The sequence below is a fragment of the Mirounga angustirostris genome, unplaced genomic scaffold (genome assembly GCF_029215605.1).
Source record: "Mirounga angustirostris isolate CCGP_5_RB_7025 unplaced genomic scaffold, mMirAng1.0.hap1 SCAF_4, whole genome shotgun sequence".
In the NCBI taxonomy this organism is placed as follows: domain Eukaryota; kingdom Metazoa; phylum Chordata; class Mammalia; order Carnivora; family Phocidae; genus Mirounga; species Mirounga angustirostris.
Window position 1 is genome coordinate 119,933,427 of NW_026991712.1, and position 25,466 is coordinate 119,958,892.

Consider the following 25,466-nt stretch of genomic DNA (forward strand, 5'->3'; position numbering starts at 1 on the left):
TGAAGATTTAGGGCACAATTTTTGGACTTTTATTGTCTTATGAAGCAGATGAGGAGATAAAATAGGTAGATGGGGAAGGGTATGTGGGACAGAGCTTATAAAGGTCTGACTTGTCTTCTGCCATTGCGTGCGTGTGTGTGTGTGAGAGAGAGACAGAGAGAGAGAGAGAGAGAGAGATTGTTGTTGTGTGTATAATTTCCTGGGGTTTTTTGGTACACATTTAGTGCCTGCTAATTTTCCCCACTTATTAGATTCCAAGATGGGCAGGAAGAATACATTCCCTCCTGGTAAAAAGAGCTCTTGGTGCCTAAGCTTGGACTAGGATACAGTGTAAGGAAGAATAAGTAGGAGTTTTATTGCAAGAAAGTGGGTGCTTGCTGCCAGTGAATGGTTTGAACTCAGAGGGGTAAAGCAAGCCCTGTTCTTCTTTCTGGTGCTTTGATGCTATTGATCTTAGAGTGGGAACTCCTAGGTGTAAATCTTAGATAAGAGTTCTTGCAGAGCTGGAATCACTGAATTTCTTTGACAACTCTTACCTCTTAGCTGGAGTAAGTATCATATAATCCACTTTTCAAAAACATTCTTAAAAGCTATATATAAAACATAGCTGTGATTTTTAAAAATAGTTACAATTTCTAAATGTTAAATCAACAAAAAATGACTTACTGCTTTATTGAGTACATCAATTTTTAAAACAATTAATTTGAAATCCAACTATACAAAAAATGAATTCCGACTTCACTGATTTGGATTTCTCCTTTTTCTCCTTCATTAAAGACCAGGAAGGTTGGTAGTCACTGGGAGTGATAATTTCCCCTAATTTTATGCTATTTTGACTTGCTGATGTAGTTTGATGAGGCTATTCTTTTTTGGGACTTGTATTTTGACATTAGGTTAGTAAACACTTGCTGAAGTTTGTAGGCGGGGGGTTGATGATAATAAGAATGCATTTGCCTGCCCTGGTAAATGGAAAATTCACATCTTCCTATTTGATTTTCTTTTCTAGCTTGTTCGTTTTGGTTTAAGTAACCAGATGGTGGTTGCTTTCAAAGAAGAGAACACTGTTGCTTTTAAGCATTTGTTTTTAAAAGGATATTCTGGCACGGATGAAGATGACTATAGTTGCAGTTTGTATACTCAGGAGGATGCCTATGAGAGCATCTTTTTTGCTATCAATCAGGCAAGTGTTTTGTTGTGAATGACCTACACTTGGAGAAGATGTTGATACTTGTTGTTTTAGCAAAAACAAAATTATACATGAATTAAAATATCTTAATTTAAATTTTGCATAGTGTGCCAAAAAATGTTCATTGCTATTTGTCTAGCTACATTTCCACATGATAGATTTTGCTTATTTAAGTTTTTTCTTAAAGATTTGTATTTTTTTATTTATCCCTTTACACCCACTACTTTTGGGAGATTACCCAAGTTCAAATTGCCAGGAGTAGATTTATAATCTCAGAAGTTTTGGTAAATGAGATACCAAATCTAAGACTCAAGAGTCTCAACTTTGATGTCTTAGCATTAATAAGCCTAGCTGAATCTTGAGAATATAGAGTAGGATATGATATAGTTGTATCTAAGCAGGTATTGAGAAACCAGATTGATAGGCCTGAAGAAAGCATTTAGGGGGAGAGAAATCGTTATTCTTATTTTTTCTTTTCTCATTTATTCAATAAATATTTGGGTGCCTACAATATATGAGGTACTGTTCTAGACACTGAGAATGCATCATGAATAAGATGGACAAAAGCCCTGTCTTATAGAACTTCATTGTAGAGGAGAGAACCAGACAAATGAAAAGAAGTGAAATGTATAGCACTGAATGCTAGCTCCCTGAAAACACCACCAAGAAAACATGTTGATAAGCAAAACTGAGCTTATTGCTTACAGAGGTAAGGGAGATGCTCCCTTGATCATTCTCATTAGTGCCTTGGGTAAAGAGGGCAAAGTCCAAATTCAGATTTTGAAGACTGATGTAGGGTGGATCTTTCAGTGTGAGGGGAGCTCAGTTAGAATTGGGTAAAGATATGATGATGTAATAGTTTTGTATTGGTGGACATAAGAAGGTGAGGGTTTTTGGGGAGAGGGGCATGGTTTCAAAGAGTCTTGGATTTATTAAACTAAATCTTCAAATTGATTATCTGTCTAAATGAGTCATTTTAGATGTTCCTGAAATGAACAATAGAGTTATTTGTAACTTATGTTTCTGAGCAAAAGTTTCCTGGAATAGGGGAGTCTGCGTGGCTCAGTCGGTTAGGTGTCCAACTCTTGATTTCTGCTCAGGTCATGATCTCATCTTAGGGTCCTGAGATCCAGCCCCAGATGGGCTCTGCGATGGGACTCAGAAATGGGCCCTGCTTAAGATTCCACCCCCGCCAAAAAAAGTTTCCTGGAATAATAAAGTCATGAAGGTGGGAGCTAGTAAAGCCCTCTTAACCCTCTCAGTGCAGATAGGCGAATGGTAAAGTCATGTGATGAGAGCTGCTTTAAGTTCATGTAAGCAAAGGCCAGTTGTGTTCATGTGAGCTGTGGGGTATGGATGGCTTGGGTCTTCTGTGGTGTGTCAGAAAGTGATAGATGCTGTGAAATAAAGCAGGGGAGGAGATTGCCAGTGCCTGGTGGAGCCTGTGTGCTGGGGATGGATGTTTGCAACTTGCACCGAATGGTAAGGGAAGGCCTCACTGTAGAGGTAATTTTTGACTCACGATCTGAAGGAGTGAACCTAGCAGATAGATAACACGGGGTTCCAGGCGGGGGAACAGCAAAGGCCCAGGCAGGAATGTGCCTGGCACGCTCCAGGAACCTCCTGGAGGCCCGTGTGGCTTGGGAAGGTGGGGCTTGGAGCCAGGGGACAGAAGTCTGCTGTGAGGTCAGAGCACCTCGGCTTTGGCAGTCAGCGAGGTGGGAGCATCTGTCAGCAGGTTTACTTTAGCTCTGAGTTCTGTGAGGCCGTGTATTTCCTGCCCAACCATGAGAAAATTACCTTGTGGTATTTTACACAGGGGGGTTCTAGTGAGGGATCTCATATAAACAATTTAAAATAGCTAAAAGTGTATTCCATATGCTGTAACTTCTGATGAAACTCTTAAAAGCTAATTTTTTTTTTAACTATTTTTAACAGTATCATCATCTAAAGAACATATCCCTGGGGACCCTTGGTTATGGAGAAAATGAAGACAATACAATTGGCTTAAAAGTCTGTAAGCAGCATTACAAGAAAGGGACCATGTTTCCTTGTAATGAGACACTGAATATTGACAGCGATATTGAAATAGGTAATGCACTGATAATTTCATTATATGCCTTTATCATCTTCTGTGGTAAGAACAAACATCCCCTCATGTGCTGACAACCCAAATGGAACGATGTTGCTTTTGTGACCGCTAACTTAGTTGGAGGCTTGAACACACACCTGCAAAGGGCTTTGCCTCAGGGAACTGCGGGTCTGCTGAGATAGGACTGGGGAGCATTTGTGGAACTTCTTGGTACAACTCAAGATTGTTGGGGGTTGAGGTAAATGGACAGGTGTTTCCTGTTTGTTGAGGTTTTTCCCTCCACGAGGAGGCAATTAGGCTTTTGAAGAAAAAAAAAGTATTTATAAATGAAATAATGTATGTTAAAATGCTGGGTACTCTTGCAATTATATGTTAACTACATTAATGCTCTTCAAAGATGAATTGTGGTTAGTGACTCATTTTCTCTTTGAGGAGATTGCTTAGCAAAAAGTTAACATCTAATCAAGTAGAATTATTTTGTGCCACTGTTAAGAATTTAAAAACACATTATATGTAAGTGCAAAGTGGTTGACTTAAGGCTCCAGGGGTTTTGTCATTCATTCAACAAATCTCTGGTGTAGAACCTATCATGCCCAAGGCACTTCCTGTTTTATGTACTGGGGTTATATACTACCAAGATTAATCAGTCATGACTCCTCAAGAAGCTAACAGTTTAGGAGTGGGGGTCCTAGGAGCAGTTTAAATGTGGAATGGTTTTATTAAGAAGAGAGCATCACAGAGTTCATTTGACCATACTTCCTATAATCCCATCTTAAGACGCTTTGGTAAAACAATCAAAGACACGTCTATAAAATAGAGATTCTGAGTCTGTTTCCACAGGCTGCCTGTTGAGAATCTCTACATGAGTAAATGTGTCCCATGCTCCTGACTCTGAAAGATGCAGCCCATAGGCCAGCACCACCAGGGGCCTCAGGGTGCTTTCAGAAATCATCTAGGTTGTCAGCAGCTTGGTTCTGTGGCCAGCAGCCTTGAAGTGCCCCTTGTCCTCTTAAAAACGTGTGACTTAATTAGATGGATCTTACAACTATTTTCCAGTGATTCTTATGTTGCTTTCCTCAATGGGATTTTTCTTGGAAAATCGATTAAAGAAATGTGGCCCAAGTCAGTGTCAGTGGCTAGGTAGGACAGACAGTGCCAGAGAGCAGGATTTATTACCTGACACCTGGGCAGTGGTGTCCTTGTTCATTTTCCTTCCATCAGAATATGGAATAGTTTTAGAGAAGTTGGTGATTAATTTGACTTTATTTTAAGAAAGACTGCCTTAGCAAGTTAATTGTATTTTTGACTTATGAAATATAACTCGTCCAAGAGAACCCTTTGACATATCTATTCAAAAGATGTAAAGAATATTCTTAGAATGTTTGATACTGGATCTTAGACTTTCTTTTCTCAGATATAGTGCAGGAAGCCTGCACATGATAGGAATAGGAATTGGTGAGGCATCATAGTTTATGTAGGTGAATTAGCAGAAGCTGTTCTAGATTACCTATTCATGAATTTTGCATCATCTTTATTATTAAGAGAGTCATCCTTTGGTGTGCTAAATGCAGAGGTCACCCTCCATGCCCACTTCCTCTGTGGGTCTCTGTTTAGTTGCACAGCTGATTGTGTAGTTCAAGCTAAGGGTTTCCATTAAATCAGGCTGTGGGCATATCATGCCTCTAGACCTATAGCTTTACAATTTAGTCTCACTGGGGGGGGGGTCTGTTATAAATCCTGTTTTTAATAAATGTTGTACAACATTTAGATGGCTATCATTCTAATACAGTAGTGCTTCATTTTCTAGAACAGATTTTGAATTCATGTTCTCCTTTCCACATATTCTCAGCATGAGATGTTACGAGCATTTCATCATTTTCCCTGTTGTTTTAAGAACATGTAAACTCTACCTTCCCTTTATCTCTAAGAGCTTTGTTATTTCATTCGCTGGAATATTCTGCCCTGTAGATGAGATTCTTTGAGGGACGAGGCTGCTCCTCTAATACCAGTTTGTTCTATCTGAGGTTTGATGTTTTACTTAAGGCTTTTGCAATCCTTAAAAAAACCCCAAAACTCAGTTCTTAGGTTTTATTGCCACCGGGTGCTTGGTGGCCTCATTAGCAGTGTCTGTAACCTAAGGTTGGCCAGACTTCAGAGAGTCCTGAATGTGTATTTAGAGAAAGTGTAACTCCATACTTACAATTACAAAACTTGAGTAACCAAATAGGTTTTATAAGGCGAATTTTGTGTAAAGTATAAAATTAACAAATGCTATTATATTTCTCTGAATCTAAGATACCATCAATATTGTTTAAAACTCATCTTTTTTTTTCCAATAGTTTTGGGTTTTTTTAAGATTTTATTTATTTATTTATTTGAAAGAGAGAGAGAGAGCATATGAGAAGGGGGAGGGTCAGAGGGAGAAGCAGACTCCTTGCTGAGCAGGGAGCCTGATGCGGGACTTGATCCCAGGACTCCAGGATCGTGACCTGAGCCGAAGGCAGTCACTTAATCAACTGAGCCACCCAGGTGCCCCTAAAACTCATCTGTTTTAGAGGTATTTAAAAGTGAAAAAAAAAGAAATATCTTAGAATGAGTGAAATATAGAAGAAAGAGACCTGAGACAGTACATGGCACATAGATTTTGAACATGTTCTTTCTCTTTTCAGAATCTAGCACTTACTCAAATCAATTTAAATGTTTTGTTTTCTTTTACTTTGTCTTCAAATGAGGATGTGACAGGTGGAAGGACCTTAAATATCATCAGTTTGGCTTTTACTTTACAGCTGAGGAAACTGGAGTTCAGTCAGGCTAGGTGGTTAAGCCAAGGTCATGGACTGTTTAGTGATGGGAGGTCATTGCTACACCTGGCCCAGTGGGAGAAGACGCTTAAAGAATCGGCCATCAAGTCTAGTAAGATTCTCGAGCACCTCCTGGGTATTAGGCACTGACATTTCCATTTCAAAGGCAGCATGAAGGGGCAACAACAGCCTGGGGCGACAGTCAGCCAGGCTGGCTTCCCCCCTGTTCCATGTCAGGATTCTGTGACCTTGAAAGGCATTCACCATTTCTAGACCTCCTTGGTTTACTGCCAAGATGTTGAGCTACACAATGATGAGACTATTTTTATGTGAGCTCTTGGAATTATTCTTTTATAGTTTACAGCTCATAATTTGTTTTTACTTGAATAAAACCTAAGTTTCTTTTCTCTTTATTTTTTTTTGTTTTGAAAAAGCATCAGACTTAACAGAAAAGTTGCAAAATAGCACAAAGGTTTCCTTGTGTACTCTTCATCTGGATTTTCCCCAAAGGCTAATGTTTTACCACATTTGTTTTATCATTCTTCCAATGTATAAATATTTCTCCTGAAGTGTATGAGAATAAGGTGCAGACATGATGTCTCTTTATCTCTAAATACTTCAATGTGCATTTCCCCCAAACAAGAACATTCTCCTACATAGCCACCATACAGTGCTCAAAAGCACGAAGGAACATGGATACAGTACTGTAATCTACAAACCCTATTCACATTTCACCCATTGTCCTGTTCTTTATAGAAAAAGAAAACTGCCTGACCATACTACCCCCTCCATGGCCCCCTCCCCCATCCCCTGCCACCTCCCCAGTCCAGGATCACATAATGCATTTAGTTATCAGGTCACTTTAATCTCCTTTAATCTGGAGCAAAATAAAATTCCTTAGCCTTTTTTTTTTTTTTCCAATGACCTTGACATTTTAAGAGTAGAATGTTCCTCACTTGGGTTTTTCTGTTTCTTTATGACTTGATTGAGGTTATGCATTGGGGGCAGGAACACCACACAAATGGTACATTATTTCAGGAGGTGCATGATGTCTCTTTGTTCCATTACTGGTGATGTTAGCTGTGATTATGTGGTTAGGGTGGTATCTCCAGGTTCTTCCCTGTCAAGTTACAGGTCTCGTTACAATGAATACGGATTTTGTGGGAAGATATGTTGGAACTTTTAAATGTCCTGCTTCTCAGCACACCTTGTCCCAGCATTTGACTGTTGTCTGAAACAATCCTTCTTGTTGTTTCATTGCCCTAGATTGTGTTCACTTAGACCTCTCCAAGTCCCCTCAGGACTGGAAGAACTCGTCATTCTTCAAACTGGAATTTTATCGGTAAATAAGTTTCTAAGTCTCATTTCTCAGGAGACAGGGATGGGGAAAGCAGAGGAGGATAGTAAGACTATGACAGTTTATACCTTGTAATATTTTTTATTCAGGCTCTTACAAGTTGAAATTTCCTTTCACCTCAAAGGCATTGACCTACAGACGATTCATTCCCGAGAGTTACCGGACTGTTACGTCTTTCAGAACACGGCAAGTGTCTTGTCACACTAAAGCTGGATTTTATTATTTTTCTCTACTCCTGTTGCAGATGCCAAGTGTAAAATTCATCAGCCTATATAGATGTGTCAGATGCAGTTGTGTTTAAAACAGCTTAATGACACTTTCTAGCCTTGTTGGTCCAGAGACCGTTACTTTGGGAAATGACACTTTCTAGCCTTATTGGTCCAGAGACTTCGGAAAATGAAGCAAGCCCTTTCCAACTTTTTAAAACCGGATTCCTGGGCTGGAAAGTGGAATTTTCAAAATTGGCTTTGACCTCTTACTCCCCTAATACATTAGAGAAAAAGTTGATGACAAGTGTCTTAAGTGTCTATGATGTTTTTCCTACTTTCAAAGGAAGGTCTTTGCAACTGTTGTAGCAAATGTTTTCAAACCTCCAGGCAGAAACTGCCCCCCCTCCCCCCATCTGAGGGCCAGTCTGCAAAGGATTAGGTGTTGCTTCTTTTATTTTGGGAGGAGGCACGTGCAGTAGAGGAGAATGTTCACTTCTGTGGGGAGAGTAACCCGCCTTCTTGTTCCATGGGCTTCTGTGCTTTCCCTCTCTCCCTCCCCCGTGTTTATGGAGGGGCAAAACCTAACGCTGAGCTGACAGTTGTGTGTGAGCGCCCTTTGAAACAACTCAGAGGAGTGCCTCTTCAACAACAGTCAATCAGTACGTAATGACACGGCCATACCGCCGGGGTGCAGCAGCCCTCAGGATGCTTATAGCCCAGCAGACGAGCTCGAGCGGAAAACAAGTACACGAAGAAACAGAAGTAATTATAAATCTTTTTTTTTTTTTTTAAAGATTTTATTTATTTGACAGAGAGAGACACAGCGAGAGAGGGAACACAAGCAGGGGGAGTGGGAGAGGGAGAAGCAGGCTTCCCACTGAGCAGGGAGCCCGACGCGGGGCTCGATCCCAGGACCCTGTGATCATGACCTGAGCCGAAGGCAGATGCTTAACGACTGAGCCACCCAGGCGCCCCAGTAATTATAAATCTTGACATGTGGTGAGGAAGAATGTCTCTGGCACAGAAGAGCATGATTAACCTTCCTGGGGTGACCTACATGTTACAAAACACATTACGAAATCCCCCCAAATTCACAGGCAAAGAGCTTGCCAGCTGCATGTGTAGGTGATCTGTAATTAAATCCGTGAGTGCCCGAGCATCTCCTCACATGAGCCACACTCCGTGTAATCCAAGAATATCCCTCTGACCAAACCAGAGGCTTGAGAATTAAACCTGTTGGCCTTGTTTCAGTGCCTATGAACTATGAGGACAACTCCGCTGACCCTGGCTCACTCACGGCCTCATTCTCCCCTAAGAAAGCCCCCCAAATACTTCTCTCAGGCCGTAAGATACTCAGCATATTTCACTTGGAAACAGCATGGCTGAAACATAATGTGGAACGTCGAGGCTGTTTGGAAATCTTAAATTCAGCCTGAAGCCTGGGAGCAGTCTTTGTCACTTCTGAAAGCATTATATGTAGCATTTGAAACAAACAGGAAGATAATTTTTAGCCTAGTAAAGACCTAGAATTTCGTACCTAAAGGACTAAGTTGAAGCAAATGCTTTTACATTCCATTCAGTATAATAAATGAGATCATTGTAATCTCTTGTCAAAGATTGGTGAATCTTGTTTTTGTTCCTGGGACCGGTGAGTTGTTATGCTCTAAGATTTCTCTGAACCCAAATGGGATTCATTAGAACCTCACATATTCGCCCTTTGGATCATATTTTTTCATTAATAATAGAAACTTGTGAAGGAATCATGTGACGAGGACATTTTCATCAGTATAATTATTTTTGAGTCAGCATGCTATTTGGATGCCAGTGAGTGATATTGGAAGCAGAGTTCATCTTGTGTGCCATACTTTCTGCTGGGCAGTAACCTTTCCATACATTTGTGTCTCCAGATTACCTTTGACAATAAAGCTCACAGTGGCAAGATCAAGATCTATTTTGACAGTGATGCTAAAATAGAAGAATGTAAAGACTTAAACATATCTGGATCTAGTAAGTATGTTACCTGCTTGCCCATTATGGATTTTGGATGGTTTTTAACACATTATTTTGGGATTTGGGGTGTTTAAATGGTGATGGGAAGAAAGAGCTCCAAAAAACTCTTGAGCATTCAACTCTGTACAGCATATCCTAAAGCTTTGCCTTTTTGTTCAATTTCGGCAGGTGTTGATTACATACCTCTTAGAAGAGGCAGTATTCCCAGTCCTTAGGAGCACAGTCTCTGGAGCCAGACTGCCTGGGTTTGGGTCTTTGTTCTGTTCACTATGCCTGTGATCTTTTTTTTTTTTTTTAAAGATTTTATTTATTTATTTGACAGAGAGAGATAGCGAGAGCAGTAACACAAGCAGGGGGAATGGGAGAGGGAGAAGCAGGCTTCCTGCCGAGCAGAGAGCCCGACGCGGGACTCGATCCCAGGACCCTGGGATCATGACCTGAGCCGAAGGCAGACGCTTAACGACTGAGCCACCCAGGCGCCCTATGCCTGTGATCTTGGACAAATTACTTAACCTCTCTATTTCTCAGTACCTTTCTCTATAAAATGAGTACCTACCTTTCAGGATGTCGAGTAGTAAATGAATTAGTGTGTCAAGGAAAGCACCGAAAACAAGAGTTGGCACACGGTAATTGCTAGGCACTATGGAAAAAGAAAGAAAATGCCGCAGTGAGAGAGATTGACGTGCTTGTGAAATCTAAGTGGTGGAGGTAGAAAGGGATGCGGATAAAGAAAGCAAATGTAATGTTGGGGTAGAGTGAGAAATAAAATCTAGCAGTAGTTTTTGGAGAATGTATGCTTTGAGCCGAGCCTTTGACAATGGACAGAGATCAAGGCCTCTAAGCTCAGAGAGCAGCCTGTACAAACATTGGGTCGTTTACTCAGTTGTTACTCAGAAAACACCTCTTCATCCAAAGTTTAAAATGGGTTATGCAGAACTTCTCAATGAGGGGGTCGCGATGGTGTTAATAATGGATTGTCAGTACTTTTTTAAAATTTAAATCCAATTAATTAACGTGTATTAATTTCAGAAGTCAGTATTTTTTTTTTAAGATTTATTTATTTATTTGAAAGAGAGGGAGAAAGCATGAGTGAGTGGGGGAAGGGGTAGAGGGCGAGGAAGAGAGAGAGTCTCAGGCAGACTTCCTGCTGACCACCAAGCTGGGCTCGATCCCATGACCCTGAGATCATGACCTGGGTGGAAATCAAGAGCCGGACACCGACCTGACTGAACCACACAGGCGTCCCGGATTGTCAGTATTTTTTAAATTAAAAAAAAAAAAAAAAAAATTTTTTAAATCAGAGAAAGAGTGAGCACAAGCAGGGGGAGCGGCAGGCAGACGGAGAAGTAGACTCTCCACTGAGCAGACAGCCCAGTGTGGGACTTGATCCAGGGACCCCAGGATCATGACCCCAGAGCTGAAGGCAGACGCTTAATGACTGAGCTATCCAGGTGTCCCTTGGCAATGTTTTTTAATTTACAGGTTTTGTTGAAGTGAATTTGCCTTTGACCAGATTATCAGAACCAAATAAAATGTAAAATACCTGTGGTTTTTAACTATTTTAGATTTGTTTTAATCTAGATTTGTGTGTGGCCTGTGGCTGTTCAGTTCTATAATATATCCTAATGATTCTGAAGGTTTGGTGTCAGTATTTCCATTAACCTACTCAAGGCTCTGATCAGCATACACAGTTTTAGTTTCTTTCTGCTTGAAAGTGGTTCCTATTTCCCAGCAGACACACCACCCTCCCACAGAAACACACAGATCACATGTGTATTTGCCAAGCCCGAGTATAGGTTCAGCCATTTAATGTGAGAAAAGCTAACCTTTGTCACAGATGAAATGTGGTTTGGAACAGTCATTCTGACCGAATGAGTTAGTGGGTCAAACGTGTTGCCAAAACCTGGTTTCCTTTCTCCCCACAGGGCTGCTAGGATGTTTTCCTTGCCTGTTCTCAGGAGAGAAGAACTCTGGCTCCCTTCTGTGGCCAGTGAGGAGAAACACAAACCTCACAGACCGCTGAGTAGAAACACTAACATTTATGTTTCTCCCAGACCTGTGTCCTAAGAAACCAGATTCTGTTACTAGGAGAATATGAATTTTAAATGATGTGACGTGAAAACCTTAAAAAGCTGAAGTTTGGACACCAGCTTGGGAAGTGGATCTTTTTTTTTTTTTTTTTTTTCTGTCTATGGAAGCTGTCTGGTTGATTGATTGCTCTGGCTTTGAGGGAAGCGGAAAAAAGGCAAGGGTGACCTCTGGTGGGATCTTTGTGCTATTTCCAGAAAGTTCTGAGGCTCCTTCAAGTCCATACTCTTATCCTGAGGTTTTTCTTTTCCTCTTGTCATTACCTATGTTATCTCAGGAAGAATGATGAGGGATTGTCCATTTTCACATACAAACCTCATGTTGCCTTTTATGACTTCTCATACCTATTCCCCAAGTTTGCCACTAATCTTCACTTTAACTGGATTTTATAAACATAGCAAGTTGGACATGAGGGGCTGAAGGCGGTAAGGACTGGTGGGCAAGATCCCCCACTGATGGGTGATTTCCCAAGTGTCACAGGGAAAGGGGGTTCAGCAAGCAGGGGAAGCCCTGGGTTAGAGTCCCTCAGATGGGCAGTAACAGTGCGTGTGAGACTCCTCAGGACCTCTGGGAGGAGGGATGATATGTAGGACTTCCCTAACCATGTTGACAGGGATCTCTCTGGATTAGTATTTTATAACCAAAGTTTAAGAACTGTTCCCCTGGAGGTAATACAGATTCAGTGGAGTAAGAAAGCAATTGCAACATTCATAAACTACTTTTTGTAGCATACCAGCTAGTCTTCTCAATAGATCAAATTAAAACAGAATATGAGAGAGAGAGAGAGACAAACCAGGAAATGGGCTCTTTTTTTTTTTTTAAGATTTACTTATTTGAGAGAGAGTGGGGGGGGGGAGGGGGCAGAGGAAGGAGAGAGAGTCCTAAGCAGACTCCACACTGAGCGTGGAGCCCAACACAGGGCTCGATCTCAAGACCCTGAGATCATGACCTGAGTTGAAATCAAAATTCGGACAAACCAAGAGTCAGACATTTAACCGACTGTGCCACCCAGGCACTCCAAGAAACAGACTCTTAACTATAGGTGATGGGGATTATGGAGTGCACTTGTCGTGAGGAGCACTGGGTGTTGTATAGAAGTGTTGAATCACTGTATCATACACCTGAAACTAATATTACACAGTATGTTAACTAGAATTAAAAGAAAAAAAAAATAATAAAAAGGTGTCTGAAGCTAATATGACGACAACAACAACAACACCAGAATATTATACTGGTTTCTCTGTTAGGAGGGATGGTTTATCCTTTTAGATATGGGCCTCTATTTCCCCATTTGTAAATAAGACCCAATACAAGTAATCATAGAGGTTTTGTTCTGTTTGTATGTCAGAAAGGAAAGCACTAGATGCTGTCCTTGCATTTCATAAGGTTTTCAGTTCCATCTTCCCAAGAACTGTACCTATTCCCTCTGTCCCATTCCATGGCTCCGATAAGTAGATAGATAGAAAGAAAGGAAGGAAGGAAGAAAGAAAGAAAGAATGTCAGTCTTGGGTTCTGGTTAAGTTGTTTTCTTACCTACCCATCAGATGATATCTCAAGATAACTTAAACTTCATAATTGCAAAATGGCTATAAGTAAGTGTAAATGCTAGGTGCTAGGCGCTGTTCTAACAAGCATTTGACATGGATTATTTCACCAGATTTCCCGACAGCCCATGAATAGGCACAGTTGCTGCCCCTATTTTGTAGTGGAGGCATCTAAAGCTTCGCAAGACTAAGTAATTGGCTCAGGGAATTACATCTACTAGCTGGCTATGCTCGTAACCCACAGGATGAGCTGTTTCGCCCTCAGACCGACCGGCCACTGTTGCTCACGCCCTTACGTTACTGAGTCCATGGACACGTGGTCTTTTTGTTAAAGGCCTTTTTGGCAGAGGTATCGCTGTGGAGTGCTCCACTTTATAATCCCTCCTACGGGCCCTTCCTAGCCCTTGTTTCCCTCTGTGGTCTCTCTCAGTGGCCGTGTCCGCACCCATGGCTTTAACTGCCACTGAGTCGCCCTCTCTTGTCATGAATGTCCAGACTGAGCTCAGTTCACCCAAGACAGAAAACCGAGAGTCGTTCTTGGCTGGACCTTCACGGGTTCTAACTTTTGGGTTATTCAGGGGCCTTCTCATATGCTGAAGGCTCTGCATGCCTCTGTAAGCACACTGAAGCATTAGGAAAGCACAGACACTGTCCTGTTAAGCAAACACATACAGTCCCTGCTTCCGAAAGTCAGGCCTTTCGTGGGGAAGATAGACCTCAGGTGATACCCAGTAGGAGGCACTGGAGATGCTGTTCCAGGGGCTTTCATATATGAACTTGTTTCATCCTCACAACAGCCCTATGATGAAGGGTTTTTTTTCCCCCACCTTTTTTTTTTTTTTGGATGAGGAATCTGAGGCAACTTCCCCAAGGCTCCACAGCTCCTGAGTGCAGAACTGAGATTTAGACCCAGCTCCTTAGGCTCCTGAGACTGTGTCTTTCCTGTTCTGCCCTGTCTCTGTGCCCCTTGCTGTGCCATCTTAGAAGACACGATCACAGGGGCGGTGGCCGGCCATCAAACAGAGAGGGATAAACAGAGCCTTGGGTGTGTATACTTGTGGAGGGTGCTATGAAAGAGTATAAGAGGGGGCTGATACAGATGGGAATGTAGGGAGTTCTCTTCGGAGGAGGAAACTATTTCATCTGAAACCCAAGGCTGAAAAAGAAGAATCTAACTTGCAGGGTAAGAAGGGCCCCCTGCTCCAGGCAGAGGGATCAGCACTTGCAAAGTGCTTGAGGCAAGAGAGCGTTGGGAATGCTACCCTCAGGTCTCAGAGGCGCTGGGGTTCCAGGTGCATCTTCCTTCAGTACATTCCCCCATGCTACTGTGTATTCCACCACAAAAATTTGATTACTACTGTTCTTGCTTCCATTCCAAGAGGCTCTCTGCTCCATGTGCAGAAGCAGCTAATTGGATTGGCACTATTTGCTGGTCAAGTACACAGTAAGGTTGAGAAGCAGAAGTGGGGATTCTGAGGAGCGGTGTTTTATTTTTTATTTTTTTTAAGATTTTATTTATTTATTTGACAAAGAGCGAGCACAAGCAGGGGGAGCGGCAGGCAGAGGGAGAGGGAGAAGCAGGCTCCCCCCTGAGCAAGGGAAGCCCGATGTGGGATTTGATCCCAGGACCCCCGGGACCATGACCCGAGCCGAAGGCAGTCGCTTAACGACTGAGCCACCCAGGCACCCCTGGAGTGGCGTTTAAATTGTTCCTTTATTAATGGAGAACTTGGTGTTTGTGTTTTTATGAAAAAGAACTCAAGACTTTGTCAGTTTTGCCTCTTGAATAGAGCCCATATGGACCACCTTTTGTTGAGTTCTATTCAATAGAAAATATTTTTAGTACATTTAGCAGAGAGTTTATATGTTTTTAAATGTACAACTCATAACATCAGAGAATGTTTTACCCTATTTAAAGACTTCTGAATGAATGCAGTGTGATTTGTTTCTGATGTTTAAGCATTTATCAATAGAACTTCTTCTCAGACTACCATTTTGCTTGGAAATTATTCCCAAGTAATATGAATTTAACATTTGAATTCTGTTTTTGTTCCTCAGTTCAGAAAAATACTCAGTATGTCCTGGTGTTTGATGCGTTTGTCATTGTGATTTGCTTGGCATCTCTTATTCTGTGCACAAGATCCATTGTTCTAGCTCTCAGGTTACGCAAGGTAAGTGTGTGTTCAAATATTCTCCCTCCCTTCCTGGCCTCTGCCCTGTTTGTCCAGACAGTGGACCCTTGATGTTGGGTCATCCTGCCCTTTCTGGAGCTCTCGACTAGATTAGATTCCTTTGAACGATTGTCTCCCTACAAGGCATTAATCAACCTGAGGTGTAGAGGGTGAGTAAAGGCTCCTGGCGTGTCAGGTGGGATCAGATAATTATCCTGCTTGAAACTGAGCTACTAGGCAGAAGTGCACAGCGGTGAACTCTCCAGCTTTTGAGTGTTTCCAGAATAAAGGAGACCCTTTTAAATTCAGGAGTGATCTTAAGAACAGAGTAATGGCATGTGTGGGTTACATCTTTTGTCTTCAAATCAGGGTTCATTTTGACAGGGAGTCATGGTAAATGGGTTATAATGCGGCATCAAATACTTTATTCCGTTTTTAAAAATAGTTTAAAAATTCTCTCTTGAGTTCCATTTTACCTTTTTACCCTCAGAGTTCTTGTGAATACATACTTCAGCTTCCCACAAATCTTATTCTGGTTTGTAGCATGTGAGTAAATGCAGACTGGGGCCAGGGGAAATAGGAAGTCATCCGTTGTGGGCATCATTTGTAGGGCAAGAAAACGGTCTACGTTCTAGTTTTCTTATTCTTGACCTTTGTTGACTTACTTTGTGAATATCCGCTTCTCTTACCTGTCCCCCAAGCCTCTTGATATTCTGAACCCAAGGTCAGGGTCCTGGGTCTGCCAGAATTAGGAACCACCACTGGGAGCACATATTCGGAGCCAGGCTGCCGGGACCCAAATCATGGCCTAGGCTCTCTGTTTCTCAGTTCCCTTTTCTGGAGAAAGGCCTGATTCATGGGGTTATCGGATTGAACGAGTTGATGATAGGTAAAAGATTGGGAGTGTACTGCGTGTTAGCTATTATGACAAGAGTTTCTTGGTGTTAGAACATAAGCCTTTGATGTGTGAGTTAACTCAGCAGGTACTGGAATGGCTTAACTTATAGCTGCAGTAGATTATGGGAGAAAGTGGGGGCCATGATCGCCACCCTTGGAGTGGATCTATCCAGTTGGGAAAGGTAATGCCATTTCACTTTACAGGCAAGAGCGCTGTTTGCACTTGTCTTCTCCTTCCAGAGGGCTGTGTGGTTTGTAAGAAATGCTTTTTAAAATGTTTGCCACAGAGATTTTTGAATTTCTTCCTTGAGAAGTACAAGCGACATGTGTGTAACGCCGACCAGTGGGAGTTCATCAATGGATGGTATGTCCTGGTGATTATCAGCGACCTAATGACAATAATTGGATCCATATTAAAAATGGAAATTAAAGCAAAGGTGAGGGACAACTCATTTTAATCTTCTGTTCTTCCCATTCTTCTGGGTGACCCCAGGCACTTTGAGATGTAAAATCCTTATGGAGACTATCTTGAGTCTCATGTTTTCTCTTTTCTCACATCCATATAACTGAAGCTTCCTATGACTTCATTCCTCATCAAGGGAACATAAGAAAGCCATTGTTCTGTGGAAGATGATATTCCTATGAGTATCCCCCAGGAGACTCAACAGCATCTCCAGAATAGGAACTGAAGTTTGAGAAGATTGGCTGTTTGGGTGGGCTTCATTTTTTTTTTTTTTAAGTTGCAGAAGAAGAAGCTGACCCAAGAACCAATTATATCAAGAACCAGTAGTGACCCTCCAGTCACTTCCTTAGAATCTTGGAGGGGAGTGAGGGCAGGAGTATTGAGTGACCTCCAAGCACCTGATGCTCTCTTGTTGTTATTCGTTGATTTAATCTCATGACTACATCTTGCCTCCTCCTTCATCCGGCTGTTTTCCCCTCTGTGCTGTCAGCCAGCAGGTCTCACCACCTTTGCCTCCTGGCCACTTACCATGCCTCCCTCCTCTCTACACTGACTACTCTGCCTCCCTCAGGCTATCTTGCTCTCTGGCCTGGGTGCTACAACAGTCTCCTCATTGGCTTTCCTGCCTTCCGCCTTATATGCCTCAGATCCATCTTTCGGACTCATTTTTCTCGAAGTATCAAAACGCTCTCTGCCTCACAGGGCCCCCATTGGGATGAAGTGGCTTCCCTTCACCGTGGCCTCTGGGGCTCTCATCCTCTTGCTCTGCTTCCCTCCCTGCCCTAGCTCTCCTGAACCCATCAGGACTCCTCTCTAGGACACCTTGCCTGTCCTTGGCCTTGGGCCTTTGTTCAGCCTTTGTCCCTCGACCGGCAGTGCCCCCTCCCACCCTGTCCTCCGGGCCCAGCTCCATTCTGGAGTCACACCGTGGAAAGCCCTATGTGACAAGCCAGGTGTCGTGGCTCTTGTTGAACTTAGCATACTAAGTTAGAGCTGCGTGTGTGTGTGTGTGTCTCCTCCGTGAGAACTGGAAGGCCTCAAGGGCGGGAACTGGGTGAGCAAATCACGTTGGAGCTTTCTTTCAAAAATAGCTGAGTGGTATTGTTTGGTATTTACCAAGCACCATTACTTTATATTCTTTAATGCCTAGTTCAGTAGTCAAGGCAATTTCTCTTCCAGGATATTGTTTGAACAGAAATTCAGTTCAACCAATTCAAATATGAAGAGGAAATGAGAAATGCATTTGGAATTGGGCTATTTTCTTCTTCAGTTTACAGTTCTTGGTGTCACCTAGAGAAAGGCAGGCAGTCCATTCTTTTGCAAGTCCCTTCTTTGCAATTTAAAGTGAGGTCAATAAGCTGAGTGGAGTGGAATGTTTTACTCACGTCTATTTTTTCATTCCTTAGAATCTCACAAATTACGATCTGTGCAGCATTTTGCTTGGAACGTCTACGCTCTTTGTCTGGGTTGGCGTCATCAGATACCTGGGGTACTTCCAAGCATATAATGTAAGGATGTGGCACTGGGTAGGGCATGAGACTCATTTCTCCGTGGGTCCTAGTAAGCCACTTTTTAATTTCTCTCATTCTGCTGATTTTTATTTCAGGTGCTCATTTTAACGATGCAAGCCTCACTGCCCAAAGTTCTTCGCTTCTGTGCTTGTGCTGGTATGATCTATCTGGGCTACATGTTCTGTGGCTGGATTGTCTTAGGACCATATCATGACAAGGTGTGTAGCACTAATTCTTCCTTCTGCACATTAGGCACTTGGGGCCCTTCCAAGAGGGGCCCCAAACTACCCTCTTCCCACTTTGCTCTAGCATGTACCATCGATGTCAGTAAGACGTATCTTTGCATTGGTTTTCTTTGCCTTTTCAGGATATTGAAGTGACTTCAGGATATTGAAACAAGAACTATAGAACTGTAACTAGAGGATACATTTCCTAGTTGTCTGGGACTGGCTTCAGGGGGCACATACTAACCTAGCCGATCACCAGCTGAGAACTGTTTGGACACGAGATTGCTATATTAAAAATGAAAATTAAATGAGGAGAATTATTCCAATATCCTTCTCACTTAAAGTATTAGGGTTTTCATCCACATTAATTGAGGAGAATGAAGATGGACAAAGACCGCCCAGAAGGACCATCTTAGGTCTATGATTACAATGATAACAGATGTTGTCTTTGCAGGTGGTTTTGATTACACTGTCATCTTAGTGCCTTATTAAAGATCAGTATCTGAATTCTAGACTATCACTGGGCTTTGGTCAGCAGCAGCACCTCAAGGACGTCAAAGTTACATTCAGATGTTCTTGTTTTAAAACGATAAATTTGATTGATAGATGCCTCAGGAAATGAAATTCTGTAGGCCTTGTTTTCAAACCAAAAAAGGTGAAAGGAATTATTGTATCTTATCGTTTTTCTTCCATGGGCCTCTGGCAGTTGGAATAACAGAAACAACACAATGAACAATAATAACAGCTATTACTCGATGCTTGTATGTTAGGTACTATGCTAAGCATGGCTGTCTTCTCTTATTTCATCTCTACAGCCCAGGGGACTGTTATCTTGGCTTAGATTCTCTGTAGAGAGAAAAGAGGTGAACATACAAAGGATGGTGTTGAAGCTTGTAGAACAGCTTAGCCTTAAGTTTTGACCTTGATAGTTGCATTAAACAAAACATGATCAAATCATAGAAAGTGGGCAGTCCACAAGGTTCCACCTTTCTGTGTTCTCATACTAAAATAAATCCTAGTAACTTGACACACAGGCAGGTTTTCTCCCCCGTAAGTGTTACATTTAACATGTCCAAAGAGAACTACTGTTTTCCTATTTGAGCAACTGTATAATTAACAAAGTGACAATCCCTGGGTTAATAGTAAATCTGGATAATCTTATTGCTCTTAAAATTCCATGCCACTGCTTTAAAGGTGACTCATGAGTAAAAATTGTCCTTTGATATAATCTCTCTGATCTGGAGAACTTACTGTCTTAGTACCCAGGAAAATTTCCATTTTTCTTCCTTGCTTGCCTCCTGCTCTGAGTGCTTCTCCACATTTTTGTCACTAGAGGGCAGTGTTGCACTGTGGAATAAATACTGAGCCTGACTTTTATGCTTCAGTTGACTGGCTCCCAGGGCTCAGGATGAGTGCTTCTATCTCCTTTGCCCTCCATCTCCCCTACCCCATCATTATTCTGGAAGGTGATCAGATAATGTTGCTTGAATTTTACTAAGAGAGCTACCATTCTCAAGCATTATCTGCTAATAGACATAGTGCCCAAGTTCTCTACCTCTTGCTATGTCAACCCTCCCAGCAACCCTGTGGGGAAATATTATATTTCTTTTACAGAAAATAGGGCTCTTAATATGTTAGTTTTCCCAAGGTTACACAGCTAGAAAATGGCAGAGATAGGATTCACACCCAGGTTTGTCTGATCCCAATACACATGCTTTGACCAATACCCTGCAGGGGTTTTCTTGGTATTATCTAAAACTGGTTATTACAAAAGAGCATTTAGTTTGATCTATGAGTAGATCAACTGTGAGAGGAGAGCTGTGTAATCAGTCTTATTTCCCTCAGTGTGTCAACCTTGAAGAAAAGGATGTTATTTGTTTTGTGGGTCTGAGTGTGTTTTCATATGTTGGGTTCTGTCCTTTTAAGAATCCAGGCGAGATTGGGATGCTCTGGACAACACTGTCCAGTAAAAATATGAAAGCTACAAATGAGAGCTGCATGTGTCCTTTCACATTTTCTAGTAGCCACATTAAGAAAAGAAACAGATGAAGTGATTTAAATTATATAATTTATATAGATGTAAATTATATATTTGTTAAATCCAATATATCTAAAATATTAATATATTACTTTAGCATGTACTCAATATAAAACATTGAGATAGTCCACATCCCCCCCCTTTTTTTGGTACTTTGAAATCTGGTGTTTTATCCTGATAACGCAGCTCAGTTTGGACTAACTGGTATATATCAGGTGCTCAGTAGTCACATGTAGCTAGTGGCTATCATATTGTACCTTGCACCTCTTGACTTGTAGCTCCCACTAAATGCCAGCCTTCCATTTCTCCCCCAGAGGACCAGAGGGATAAGGGCTGTCTCTAGGGTTGCATGGCAGATGTTTATGGCATCTATCTTTCATCTTTAGCCAGACTGATATATTGGGGAAATGCATAGTCGAATTAATCCAGTGGATGCATTAGTCAATGGAGGGAGAAAACCTTCAGTCTGGTTCTGGACTTCTGTGATTTTCTTCTGTATTTTGCTTTTTCTTCTTCTTCTTTGAATCTGAAGTTTAAAATGTCGACTGCCCCCTGCACCCCTTCCCCTGCAAATTAATCCAAACCGTCAGAATTTGTAGATTCTGTCAGCATCTGTTGCATCAGAAGATCTTTAGAATTGCCTGAAGTCTTGAGAAGCTGGGCACCACGGCAAGCATTTTCTAGGATTTCTAAAGTACAGCAACCTTGGGTGTGGACGCGAACTCTTCCTTTACACGAACAAAGCACTCCAAGAGGAGGTATTGGGAAAACTAGGTCCACACTGCAATTTGATCAGCAGCAGGACTGCCATATTTCAGCTTCCTGTTTTCCTGTCAGACATTGGCTTTCAGTGGTTCAGCTGGAAGGGAGTAAAGGTACCAGTGTCCTGCCAACGTTTATCCCAACACTAAAGGACTTGGGCACGGCGCCCTTTCAAAATGTCTGGGCACAGAGGACTAGAGATTGGTGTTTAATAATTGAAGATGAGATTTGGAAGAACATTATTCTAATGTGGCTCTTCCATTTCCAGAGGACTTCTTCACTGTGAAGAATAAATCAGCCTTACCTTGCCCTCATTTTACAAACGAGAAGTCCAAGCCGTTGAAAAACCGTTGGACTTTGCTGATGGCCCTGGGTAGAAGTTCAGCAGAACCCACGTGACATCCTCATGCTTTTAGGATTTCTCTTTGTAGCCAAGCTCCTTTCTTATTCAAAACAATGGTTAGCCAGTTAAAATATTTCACCTGAATGTTGCATGAGGTTCTCAGTACCAGCTCTTGAAGCAAATTTTTATGTCATTCTCCCTAATAAGCCACTGTAGGTTATGTGTTCATCCAAATGAAAGTTCTTTGTGGCTCAATCACAAAGTGATTGTTTGTGGAACAAATACTCGAATTCTCACTCTGGTCCCATAGAACCTAGGGGGACTCTTTATGGAAGTAACCAGTTAATGTTTACGAAGTGTACACCAAATCTTGTCAGGTTCTTCTAGATTGAGTTCTTCAAGGACAGTGACTATGGCTCCTTGCTCTTTGCATTCCCCATGTCCAGCATGGTGTGTAGAACGTGGTAGAGGCTCAGCAAGTTTTTTAATGAACAAAAAACAGAGAGACAGTAGCACCCACTTTTTAGGGGCTTACAACCTCATAAGAACCATAGCAATTCCCTATAAATGTAGTCCTTTTAGACCAGAAGCCCATGAGAATCTTCTTCCTCTTACCTTGGGTATTATTAAAGTTCACTTCTACTATGGATTGTGTGGTTCACAGCCACTTCTTGAGGTACAAAATGGCAGGCTGTGTACCACTTATTCTATTGGGTCTCTTTTAAATTTCTGGTGGGTTAAAATAAATCTCATGTGCATAGAGGAGAGGGAAGTATAATGGTTGTGAATAACATTAACATTGAGGCAGGTATTACATCTAGGATGATCCTAAGTAACTGCACAAGAGACTAAGGAATGAATTTGATATGTACTTACCAACTGGTTATTTGCACTTTTGGAACCCGAAGGACAGACTGTTATGGGTTCTTGAAACTCAAGAAAGGACTTGACCAGATTCCAAAAGAATTATTAATGGTGCTGGCAGAGTTTTAATTCATGTCCATAGAAACCAGCTTTGATTTTATTGTCTTAAGGCTGATAGGGATGGAAAATAGTTACTCTGAGAACTGCCTGTCTTACTGTTAAATAATCTGCATATTGTTAAGGGATTTGCTCAAATGGATATTCCCTCCAGATCTCTGTGGAGACCAACTTCAGAGTTTTTCAGAGTTGTTGCTGATGTGCTAAAGGCATATGGGCATGATCTCTGTTTGGGCTACATTTGTGTCCTTGTTTACAGGCTTTACCCTGGGGATTCAGTCACGGAGCAAGGAGGACGTGGTGTGTGTGATCTAGTTGGGGTATGGAGAAGTATATAAACCAACTAGAAGACAAACTAGTGGTTTCCTTGGTGGTTCTTACTGATGCAGAGAACAGGGGAGGGACTAGAGCCGCCAGGGCAGTCTGGCTTGAAGTAGATGTTGAGGTAGCCCTTCAACATTGGCTTAATGGGACACAGGGATGGGGAGGGAGAAGAGGAGGGGGAGGAGGACATCCCATCAGGTGAAGAGAACCCATCCATGAGGAAAAGAGAAAGAAGTGGGCCTGGTGTGTGGGCGCAGACAGGCCCAGGATGCTGATACTGACAATGAGGAGAGGGGAAGAAGCCAAGTGAAGAGGAAATTTATCCCAGCCTTCTTGGTTGGGATGTTCACTTTGCATCCTAACTTTGTACATCCTTAAGCAAGAGAAATGACCTGAAGGCTATATTCTATGAGGTTTAGATTTTCCTGAAGTGTGGACTGCAGGATGAAGAGGTTGGAGTAAAGACTCGCTTGGAGGTTTCCATAATAATCTGGGTGTAAGTGCTGACATCGGAGCGGTTCAGAAAAACATCCTAGGAGCCGACAGACCTTAGAAGATTGAAGACAGGGGAAGACTAATCAATTCGACACACAGTTTTAAGTACTTGATTATTTTGGTATATGTGCTGCCGAAGCGAGCACAGTACTTGATTATTTCGGAGTAAATGGGTTTTTTTTTTTTTTTTTTTTTTTTTTGATAGGAGACTGAAGTCACTGACAGCAATAGGGAATTTGGAGGGAAAGGCCAGTTTCCGGGTCAGGGGGTGGGAGGTTTTGCCTTGTGACATGTGAAATAGTACCACGACCTCTGAGTGGAGGCACCCCGTAGGCGTTCATCAGGGATGGGGCTATCCCCAGAGCCACATGGACTCCGTGGACATGTGCGCCTTGTGCTCGGGACAGAATCGGGTTCAAAACTCTACACTAATGTGGCCCATCTGTGTTTGAAAACTGCATTGTCTTTTGCCTCTTAGGTCATTATTGTTCCTTAGATAGAAGATTTTACATTCCACTAATGTTTAACCCTCTGGCCCTGGAGAGGTCCCTTTATTAAGCACCTGCTGTTTGTTGTTAGTTGCCGTGGCAATAGTTTGTCAACCACTTCAAGCCAGGACGGCTGCCTGTGGGGTTCCAGTGGGATCCCCACTGCGCACACTCAGCTCCTGAACCTCCCACTAACTGCCACGCAGCAGCATTTCTCCTGGCACCTCAGACTTGCCTCACCGAAAACGGAGTCCCCTAGGTGTCTGTCCCTTCCCAGACTTATGTTCATCTCCACTTCCTTCTCCTCCTCCTCCCAGTCTCTCCAGGATTCCTTGCAACCCCAGCCTCCTGCACTCCCTTCTCCCTGGCCTCCCTGTCCCTAGGCTTTGCTCATTCTAGATCTTCCGAGTGCCATGGTTCCCTTTAACATAAAACAGATCAGATCCTGTCACTGCAGCATGAAGCATTTTCCCGGTTTCGAGTGATGGTCTGTATTAGTCTGAAGTGTGGAGATGACCACAGGGGCCCTTTGGCACCTCCTAGACGCGCCCCCTTCAGCATGGCATAGACACACCTCTGCAGCCACTGCTTCCCAGGCTGAGAGCCCTATTTCTCCTGTGTTCACCGAGTAACCCCCCCCTTTCTCCTCTCACTGGGGAACCACTCAGCCTTCGGGCCCCAGTTCTTTTTTTTTTTTCCTTTTCTTTTTAAATTTTATTTTATTATGTTATGTTAGTCACCATACAATCCATCATTAGTTTTTGATGTAGTGTTCCATGATTCATTGTTTGCGTATAACACCCAGTGCTCCATGCAGTACGTGCCCTCTTTAATACCCATCACCAGGCTAACCCATCCCCCCACCCCCCTCCCCTCTAGAACCCTCAGTTTGTTTCTCAGAGGCCATAGTCTCTCATGGTTTGTCTCCCCCTCCGCTTTCCCTTCCTTCATTTTTCCCTTCCTTCTCCTAATGTCCTCCATGCTATTCCGTATGTTCCACAAATAGTGAAACCATATGATAATTGACTTTCTCCGCTTGACTTATTTCACTTAGCATAATCTCCTCCAGTCCCATCCATGTTGGTGCAGAAGTTGGGTATTCATCCTTTCTGATGGCTGAGGAATATTCCATTGTATATATGGACCACATCTTCTTTATCCATTCATCTGTTGAAGGGCATCTCGGCTCTTTCCACAGTTTGGCTATTGTGGACATTGCTGCTATGAGCATTGGGGTGCATATGGCCCTTCTTTTCACTACATCTGTGTCTTTGGGCCACTTTCCTTCCACAGTGCACCCTAGCCCTCCCACAGGGTGTTCTGTGTCTAGGTTATGGCATGTCCACTGTCAGCACGGGAGCCCCTCGAAGGTATGAGCCATGATCCTTCATCTTTTGACACTTCCCCAGCCTTGGAAATCTTTAGTTTTTAATGTGCGGTTGGAGAGGCTAAGGTAAAACCCTCCATGTAGCAACACTT

At 42.4% G+C, this 25,466-nt stretch overlaps 1 protein-coding gene across 1 annotated transcript in view; it reads left to right on the forward strand.

Moving 5' to 3' along the window:
* MCOLN2 (mucolipin TRP cation channel 2) overlaps positions 1–25,466 on the forward strand; it is a 53,197-nt gene that overhangs the window by 21,503 nt on the left and 6,228 nt on the right. Inside the window, exons 3-11 of the mRNA XM_045897302.3 lie at positions 1,007–1,180; positions 3,125–3,278; positions 7,346–7,421; positions 7,526–7,622; positions 9,553–9,652; positions 15,346–15,458; positions 16,643–16,792; positions 18,225–18,326; positions 18,425–18,547. Of these exons, the coding sequence (XP_045753258.2) occupies positions 1,007–1,180; positions 3,125–3,278; positions 7,346–7,421; positions 7,526–7,622; positions 9,553–9,652; positions 15,346–15,458; positions 16,643–16,792; positions 18,225–18,326; positions 18,425–18,547 (1,089 nt within the window). The remainder of the gene's footprint in view (positions 1–1,006; positions 1,181–3,124; positions 3,279–7,345; positions 7,422–7,525; positions 7,623–9,552; positions 9,653–15,345; positions 15,459–16,642; positions 16,793–18,224; positions 18,327–18,424; positions 18,548–25,466) is intronic.